The 10285-nt window shown below is 40.6% G+C and overlaps 1 protein-coding gene across 1 annotated transcript; it reads left to right on the forward strand.

Annotated features, from left to right (window-relative positions):
* The first annotated feature begins 1089 nt into the window (after positions 1-1089).
* Positions 1090-10285, forward strand: LOC111262064 (WD repeat domain phosphoinositide-interacting protein 3). Its single transcript, XM_022836037.2, has 2 exons — positions 1090-2918; positions 8569-10285. The coding sequence occupies exons 1-2, from the start codon at positions 2022-2024 to the stop codon at positions 8716-8718; spliced, it is 1047 nt and encodes a 348-aa protein (XP_022691772.1). The 5' UTR covers positions 1090-2021; the 3' UTR covers positions 8719-10285.

The raw sequence follows: 10285 nt of genomic DNA on the forward strand, positions 1-10285 counted from the left end.
TCAAGACCCATACCATGCCTCCATGTAGGTGTTAATTGTTTTCTCGTCTGCTTGTAGCAGTGGCCCGCGCAGCTTGGCAATCGCCGCTGCCATGTCAACGTTGCCCGGCCCTCCCAGCCTCTGCCTTCGGCTCACTGTGAGCTGCTACTGTCGCAGCTGGTGCTTGAAGCGTACAAATAGCTGAGGTTCACGTTGTTTCTGTCGTCGTCGTGGACGGTTGGTTCACAGTTGCCAGCGCCGTCAGTGCTTTTCTGCAACGTGTTTACTGTTGGCGGCCGTGTGATTTTGCCCGATTCTAACGATTGTTACCGAAGTGAACCATGATAGCAAAGTGTGTTCACCGTATTAGTATGTCTCGTCTAATGATTATTGGTAGGTAGTTGTTGTTGCCTTTTAGCATTAAAAGTTCGCGTACGCGGGCTGCAGGCTTAGACGGAACAAGCTAGGCTAAGGGCTAAGCTCGAATCGGGAACAGAAGCCCGCCGCGACTTTGGTCTACTACAGAAGTGCGGAAGAATAGGCAACCCCGTCTAGAGCGGGTCCGCTATTGAGGCCACCCACCCGAAACCCTTAATGTCTGTGTGCTTCCTGCTTGCGTGTATCCTACTGACGTTCATTTCGTGAAAGCTACAGCAACTTCTGCCGTTGCCCTAGAGCTCAGTTAACCCGTGCTACTCCAACTGGATAGTCCACCACCTTCATCGTCGTAACTATCAAGAACCATTGCGATACCGTAGGGTTGTTCGATACGGTAAGAATTTTACCGTGGTCGATACACCGGCAGCGGCGAGGACGACGTGTTACCTCGATTGCTTTCTACTGACGATCAGCAGACAATTTGCTGGTTGGCCCCTGCGTTTGTATTCGTGCTTTACACCTGAAAAGTGTTCGTTAAGACAAACTGTGAAGCTGTTTTCCTCCATGTTATTCTTATTGCTTGGCAGGTAGCGAACAGACACCTCATGCCGTTGTTACTTTAGTAACATTTAGTGTGTTGTACAAGCAGTAAGACAAAATAAAGAACTTTGTTGTTGTTGTCATTGTTGTTGTTGCTGCTGTCAGGTCGAACTCTGGTCGTCGTACGTAAGTTCTTCGATCTTTTTCGATGTCCGATGTTCATCGTCGCTAACGCTTTTTGCTAAACGCTAGTAGCTAAACTGCGGTGCTCTTGCAGGCCTGCACGGCTATTTGCAAGCAAACTGTTATCCTGGCTTGTCAAAACAAAGGGCGTGTGCAATTGTTATGGCTCGACTCGCTATTAGACCCTCAAACTACGGATTATTATCATAGAAACTGAAGACTCTCACAACTACTTCTGTCCCGGTGAAGGACTGTTTGCTTGTAGTCGTCGCCGTCGTTGTTTTATTGTTTTTCTGTACTGCTGCATTGGTCGTTGTTGTGCCATCACAGCAGCATCTCGTCGCACCACCAGAACCCGCATAAGCGAGCTTCGTAGTGCCTGCCTCTGTACGAGATCATTTATTGCGCCTATTCATTGCATCGTGTCGCATCAATACATCGCCGTTGTTTGCCTTCAACGAGGGCGCCGCCTATTTTGCAAGAACGAATAGAAAGAGACATAGTAACAAAAGAAAGAAGTACGTTCTGGATAGAGGTACTAAAGGTCGGGTATTAATCTCTTGATAAAACTAAACAGACACAATAACAGCAATACAGTTGCACGCAAGTGTGTGCGCCTGTTCTATGCATACTTTTGCATTGTGAAAATGATAGGGATTCATGGTCTTATCGCGTGTGGATGAGGTATATTCCGATTGGCCGCCTCTAACAACGACAGTAACAGTGGTTTATCGTCGTAGTGCTGCTAAGGTTAGTGGCTGAACCAGCGATGATTCGAAACGATTTATAACAGTTTCCGTGTGGCAGCCGGTTGTTTTTCGAGTGCGATTAACTGTGTATTGCCATCTGAGAGAGCTAATCGTCTCGCACCTGGCGAACATTCTCACGGAAAAGTGAAGTGAGTATCAGCTTGAAAGTTATAAATAATTAAAGGAGACAAAATGAATTGGGGAGGCTCGCCAGAGCCTGCAACGGGTCCAGATAATCGGAACGGCCTATTGTACGTCGGGTTTAACCAGGATCAGGGATGTTTCGCTTGTGGCACGGAAACCGGATTTCGTGTGTATAACAGCGACCCATTAGACAAGAAACAAAGTCAGGATTATACCGATGGTGGCGGTATTGGCCACGTTGAAATGCTGTTCCGATGCAACTATCTGGCACTGGTCGGCGGTGGCCAGCGGCCTCGTTACCCGGCCCATAAAGTCATCATATGGGATGACGAAAGAAAACAGCCCGTCATCGAGTTAGCCTTTCAGACGACCGTGCGAAGCGTACGACTTCGCCGAGATCGGATTGTCGTTGTGCTTGACACCGTGATTAAGGTCTATACATTTACACAAAGTCCCCAGCAGATTCATGTGTTCGAGACGTGTCCAAACGAGCGGGGCCTATGCGTGCTCTGTCCTTCGTCATCAAACTCACTTTTGGCTTTTCCCGGCCGAAAGCAAGGCCAGCTACAGTTAATCAATTTGGCTGAAACGGACCGGTCGGCTGTCGATTTGCAAGCGCATGATTCGCCACTGAGCTGTATAGCGCTTAATACTCAAGGGACGCTGCTTGCATCGGCCTCGGAAAAGGGCACGCTTATTCGGGTATTTGACACTCAAACTAGCCAGCTACTGCATGAGCTGCGTCGTGGAGCCAATCATGCTACAATCTACTGCATTAATTTCAATTTCAATTCGACAATGCTTTGTGTATCGAGTGATCACGGTACCGTGCACATCTTTTCGTTAGACTCGCCTGACCAACAGCGGAAGAATAGCAAGTCGTCGCTAACTTCGGCCGTTTTACCGAAGTATTTCAATTCGAAATGGAGTGATGCGAAATTTCAGGTACGTGTTGACATGCAAAACTGAACGCCACGCCAGTGACACGTACAAATTCTGTGGGCAGCATGATTTGGAACCATTTTAGGGGCACATTTGCATAATATAACGTAACTAATCTAGTTACGCCTCTGTCATTATGTTGTCTATACTTAAGTGCATGAAGAGCATAAAATCACTGACTGGTCGATTTAATCAATTAGGTCTAGCAGTTATGAGATGTATAGAGCAAAACCAGAAATCGCAGGCTGTATGCACCGACGGGTAGATGAACAAGAAATCCGGGGTAGCATGAAGATTGTACGTGGACCTCAAGGCTTCCGTATTACAGATACGCGAAGACCTGTTACGCGAAGACGTAGGTTCTGCACATAATGCATCTAAAATCTGTGCGTAAACGTGATGGCGGTGAGGAACTTTTTAGATAAACCGTTTTAGTCGTCAACTTACCCTACCTTAAAAGCGAAGCTAAAACTATCGAAAACCTACTTCAAATTACGTATTAGAACTAACATTAATTCTCTTAAGCGATTTGTGGTCCACATATGCTCAAACATACGGTTAATGATTTCGATTCGCTGTGGCGGACAAGTTAAATAGGCTACCATGACTTAAAATAAAGTACTTTCACTACGTTATTCTGTACAGTTATTTGTATAACTAGAGCACACTAGACACTCGTCTAACCGGTATATTAGCAATACATACATGTCAAGCCCCCGTAATTAAAGCGGTGGGTATCGTGTTTGCTTGCTAAACTTATGGACACGTGGTTATTAAAGTTCGAATTTCGCGGGGGAGAGGAGGAAAGGTACATACGCTTCGTTTGTTGCTGGCAGGAACCAATTATCTAAATTAATCTTTAACAACTTCAGCGGCGGATATAAAACAATGAAAGCACGAATGCCTAAATATCGTGCTCTATACAGCTAAAATCGGTAAATATTGGAGGCCTTTCCCTCTAACGAGGCACCCGAAACTGCTAGTATAGTCTGAGAAAATGCTAAATATTTTATCTACATTTCTATTCTTAAATGCCACATTTGTGTCTCTAAGATAAACCTTAAGCTATGCTGTTATCGTTTCGTACGCAAGGTACTGAAAACTTCTACTTGGTTGGTTCCAGTTCTTGTTTCATCGTCGTTTCGTAATAAAAACTGGTAAAATTATAGAATGTCAGCTAAGCAAAACCACCGTTGCGATCACTGGTCGTTATGGAATTATATTTCCTGGCTATCATTGTAATCACTTTCGATCTCTGGGTCCGTATGTCCGATGGAGTCGTTATAGGGTTTAATTCATCAGTACTTGGGTCTACTGAAGCATTCTCTGGGTAAAGCTGAATAGGTTTCTGGAACCACCTGTTTTCTCTTTGGAGCATTATAACAGAACAGGCATTATCGTGCTTCAGGTGGGACATAGTTTCCATGGGGCAGACTTTCATATGCAGGTTATCTTACTATTTATGAATTTACACTTTATGCAACACCCACGTTACAGTAATTTATCGAGTGTAAAGGCAGCAATGCACCTGCCGCGGCTAAATAAAGATCGGATAATTCTAAATGATGTCATCAGCAATGTCTTTTTTTCGATTCAAATTTTTTTTTGCTATTTCGTTTCGCCGTATCCCCGAATCGTTTGTATGATTATTCCGTATCGATATATCTAACTACTCAGCGACATTATAGCTACACACTGTTATTTTTTTCCATTTAATAGCAATAGTAAGTGAAAGCATATGCAAATGCCTGGTTGGCTTCGTTCATTCACTTCAAATACTTCATGAAGCTCTATTTAGTTTCGAGCTTTTTTACATGTATTTACATGTTCCGCGAGTCACTTCCCATTCTATGGAAATATTACTGTGGTAAAAAAAAGTGACTGATATGTCTGAGCATGTCTTTCTAACTTTACCTTTTTGAATTACGACTTACCTCATGTGTACTTCTAGCTGTTCTTCACTTGCCGTCAACGTGTTCCTGAGCAAATGGAATGGATTATGGCTGATTTAGAGCTAAACGTATTGCATTGAGATTCAGAGTAGGATACTTATGTATCACGGCATTGTGTCACGCCTCTACAGAGGCACTTCTCTGGGATAAAAACAGAAAGGACTCATATATTGTGTGTCTACTGTACGATTGAGGATAAAAACATTTTGAGAAGGAAGTTTCTTTGGGTTGTAATGTTGGCTCTGTAATTAATCACGAGTCACTCCTCATTATGCAATGGTTTCACATAGATAGGTTTTCAATATGGAACACTTATTTAAAACAAAAGTATAGAATACCCCTTTCTGTTGAAAAATACCTCGTACTTGTCATTGAGTATCGTAAATAATCGTACCTATCCTCCTAGAGTCAACAAACTACTTGTCCAAGTAAGTCAGATGTCTGCTGTAATTCAACTAATGCAAAATCAACAATTCATATATCAATGGCCACCTCTGAAATATATTTATTAATAGAAATATCCTTCGTATAACGAGTTCATCTCAAACGTAGTCGAAGTTATCATTAGTAAGTATTATGCGAATCGATGAAAATAAGTAGGCCCTTGTTTTGGGTGAACTCCCAATGAAGGTTTAGACCTAACAAAATATAATTATAATACAGTTAAAATGATTATAATAAAAAATGCATGAGAATCATGATAAGGCTGTTAACAGCTATTTATACTGCTGTGCCTTGATATTAAAAGATTCTACAATTTAGAGCATCCTATGATGTATAGAAGGACAAAATATCACATTTGGTATCCCTTCGAAAATCTTTGAGTAACTGACATACATACAAACCTGCTATAAATGGTTTTAGTGCCACCTATTACAAGTATCTGTATTATTATTTATTGTCTAGTTGTTCTTCTTTCCAGAGTTGTACCATCTGCAATAGTGTACGCTTAATGAACGATGAACGTCTCAATAGAGAGCCGCGTACAAAGCAATGACATAATGTGGGACAAAATAATTGTTAATGGCATAGTGTAAAATGTCCTAACGACAGACCCTTAACAACAAAGTACCCGTTGTGTTGCAAATTGAAAAAAAAATTAATCTATGAATTCCTTTTGATTTTCGATGCTTGCTCACTATTAGCGATGGACCCATGCTTCATGTACGATAAAATAAGAATAGCTTATAGCGCACAGATTCAATTAGTTCTGTAAGTCGAAATCACTGTGGCAAGCCAAATTCTATTGTGGGCGGCCAACAGAACGTGCGTCCGCTTGCCCCGCTCTTGATGGCTCGACTTCTTTCGTCCATTCTATGTGAGATCTAGCATTGTCTATGGCGTTGCCACTTGTAATTTTCTCTTAGCCGCGAGGATTTACTCGATTAAGTTATCATTTTTGAAGCGATCGCTAAAAATCATCATAGATTGTTGGTCTCCCGGTCGCTCTTCCTCCAGGTAACACTTGCATGATGAAAATTAATTTCTCGGAAGTGATGGCGTTACGGTAGTATTCGCATTGATAATTGACCAGATCGAGTCTAGACCCAGCATGACTCTTCCTTTTTTAGTTAGGTACTAAGTTGAAAATTAAATTGCTAGAAACGATAGATATCAGGCAGTGGATATTTAGCTGCAATATACATGATGAAGCTAGTAATCATTTAGTTGCGTGAGGTCACTATACTGGCCAGCTCGTTCAATGCTGTGAACAAAGCAACTTCTTTCTCCTGCTTTTAGGTTTATTTGCCTTGCTGATAGCCTGGGCCTTCAGGTTGAAAGTCATAGTAAAAACACTTCAACAAAACAATTTGCACCACATACTCGCTCATTAGATCGGATTATAACCTTGTATTATCTCACACAACTCATGTTTTTAAGGATCATACCCCTTGAGAAATTATTTCAAGCATCATAATAGTATAATTCAGACCGTCGTCTAATACGATATACAGGAGGACCTCTCGATATTCAGTTCTGATGTAAGACTAACAACAAAAATACAAATTTCTATTATATTTCAGTAAAAGTTCCTTTGTGTGATAACTTTCGTATGTTTAATTTTCATGAAACCTCTCATAGGCCATTTAGGACGGAACATTATTTGTCAGGAATTGCAAAGCATGGATGACAGTACAGTTTGTTTTACTTTATCCCGCATTCCTGCACCCTTATACAGAGAAGCATCATAATATTAGATAATAAACGTAGCTTCATTTTTTTAACTTGAGCGTCTATTGAGTGATGATTTATACGAAATCTAGTTATCCCATTTAATTTTAATTTTTCAATAGAATCGTAGGTCAACGTGGGCACGTGCTAGCACTCAGCATAGCTGTTCTCACGCGAATATCGTAAAGATGCCAAAGCGTGTTCACTTAGAGAAAGGTGGTTGGCTGTTTAGGGAATCTGCTATTAGACATGGTCTATGTTGATATAAGCTCGCCATAGAATTCAGGGGGAGTTTGAGTTGTGAGTCGCTATACGTAGCGATCTATGCATCTTATCAGACAAATCAGTAATAGGAAAGTAGTTGCAAAAAATAGTTTGTCATATGGAATTCAACTTACGTTGAATAGCTGAAGTTTGAGACCACAATTGAAGTTGATATTTAACGAAAGAGCGCTTTTAGAAACATGAGTTGTTACTCTTTATGCTTCGCGTCAAAACTTGGATGAAAATTATTCACTTGGATATATTGAACTTTTTGAGAAATCACATTTTTTCGTTGAAGTAAGAAACGCGACTTTAAGGTATACATATGCGTTTACGGGCATCGTAAATCTTGCTGTATTCCTTGGCAATGAGTTGAAATGGATTACACCTTTATTTGTGCAGTTGGAGATAGGCGCCATGGCTTATGAGAAGTACATCAACCAAATAACAAAGCCGCGAACTTCGAACTATTTCAAACGCTAAATAGTCTTAGCTACGATCTTAATCAGTGGGCTTAAAAACGCGCGTACAGTCACAAAACCCAACGTACGGTTATATTGCCGACAATTAAAGCTTTAATGTAATTTAAAACTATTCGAATGTACAATTATCGTAAACTTCTAATTTCGTCGAAAAAATCGCACATGCAACCGTTTGAAATTATAGTATTATATAGCACCAGTATAAAATTGCTATGAAGGCATGCGTTAGCCTGTGTGAACACTGCACGGTCCGCCCATAGGTGTACGAGACCCCATTATGGTATCCTGCACTAACGGTAGTTTTAGTAGCGCTTTTGTTTGTGGGATAATGTAAAGAAGTTTTCTTGGATCAACGACTTGAACTGTGAAACGGCAATCGATTCAAGTTATGCGAGTTGAGGATCGCTTGCAGAACACAGGGACAGAGGTGCTCATTCAAGTAAAGAAGAATAAAAAAAAGTAACCTAATATTTGATTTGACTAAAACGAGCCTATTGGGAGCCTTCGTACTGAAACAAAACGAAACGACATATTCTTAACGAATTTTGACACGAACGATTATTTCGATAACGAAATTCGCAAGGAAAAGGTCAAGAAGTTGAGGTATATAGTTAACGTTTCCTTGCAGGATGTACGTGGATTGTATTTGTTGCACACCAAGTTACTGATCTCATTCCTAATAATCTGCGATGATCTATTAAAAATTGGACAGCGAAGTTCAAAATTTCATTAACTTTCTTCTTCTGTCATGTACCTTTTACACGCGTCGTCTTCCATTTGCAGGTTCCTGATGGTTCACACTGTATTTGCGCGTTTGGTGGCGATGGAAATTCAGTGATCGCCATCTGCTCAGACGGCTCGTACCACAAGTTCGCACTAAATATGAAGCAGGAATGCAGTCGAGTTTTCTACACGCAGTTCCTTGAAACCTAGGATGCAGAAGAAAGACTGCTACATACTGTTTGTAAATCAACATTTAACTGTGGAATAAATAGAAATAGAACGCTATAGATTCGATAAACATTCATTGCAAATGGCCCTTAGCAAAAACTATCACACAAGTTAGCTGACGCAGCTGTTTACAATGTGCATATATACGCAGATTATGTATTGACATATGTACTATATGATGCGTAAAGAAGACGCGTAATAGAACTATGTAGGACTGCATAAAAATTACAAAAATAGAGGGTTCTACGGGAGTTAATAGCAACTCTAGAATCGTAACGACCCATTCGTACGCATGTGCAATCTGCAGAGGACACGATTAGAAAAACTGCCTACACAGTAATTGTGTGAGGTCGTTGCGCAGAAAAATAAATTAATGGACCTTAAGGAAATTTCAGTGGAATACCAGGTTGATAGCCTCTTTCATTGGAGAATGTAATGAGTAGGCCGACTCGACGATGCTTAATGTCCTCGTTTAAGTAATGCTACATTTAAGTGGTGAGCGTAATTGTCTTTCTGAAAGTGAGTGGAAGAGAGTTCTAGTTTTTATTAGAGTAAAAAGAAGGCCTTTATTATGCTTTTACCTTTCTATCAGGAAGTTTATTAGGAACATGTTGTCATGGTATTCATATTTTTTGTATCTCGGCGATCACGTGTGTCGATGAGAGATGCATCTGCTGCACGTGGAATCACATCTAACTAATAATGGTATTGATGGATGGAGATCATGCAGACAGCAAGGTTTGGATGAATATTTTTATAGTACAATGAAACGTCTAAAACTAATTATAAAGAAAAAAAAAAAGGAAAACATACTTTGAAGTGTTATTATTTAGACGTATGGTAAGTTCTGAGTCATCCAATGCTCGGCTGGTAAGGGCTGCTGAAAAGTAAGCTAAGAGGATTATGTTAGTAGCACATAGTGAACATAGATGACAAAGAGACGTGTACGAAGCAAAAATAAATAACCGAAAGTGGTGGAACAGACCATATACAGTTACTATCCGTCGGAACCTCCATCATACTGATCACGATGACAGTAATTCGTTCGTATGGCAATAATTATTTAAAACATAAATAATACAACTCTAAGTAATCTTACATAGAAGAATGGCTGGCCATTGTATATATGGATCGATACATATAAACCACATACACAAAAGATGTGCGCGTAACAAAACGCACTAATTGATGAAATACAAAACTGCGTCGTACTCAGTGCAAGGACAAGCCGGGATAAGATGCCAAATAGGCTGTGAACGATGGCTAACCATTCCAAGCTTGAAGGTTTGGGAGAGCAAAGAAATTTAAGCGAGCTCAAACGCTTAAAAGAAACGATGTGTACGGACAAACAAGCAGAAGACACGCTGACGGACTTACGGCGAATGACAAAATGCGAGTTCCGTAAAAATAGAGGCACATTTGATGAAATGGTGAATGTGAGTTAGGAAACCTTAGAGATACAATGTGCGTGTATGTATCTTGATGCTATCAACGACGGCAGACAATAAGTTTGTTGATTAATAAAGTAACTTATACAACTTTATATAAA

This window comes from Varroa jacobsoni, unplaced genomic scaffold (genome assembly GCF_002532875.2).
Source record: "Varroa jacobsoni isolate VJ856 unplaced genomic scaffold, vjacob_1.0 scaffold_625, whole genome shotgun sequence".
In the NCBI taxonomy this organism is placed as follows: Eukaryota; Metazoa; Arthropoda; class Arachnida; order Mesostigmata; family Varroidae; genus Varroa; species Varroa jacobsoni.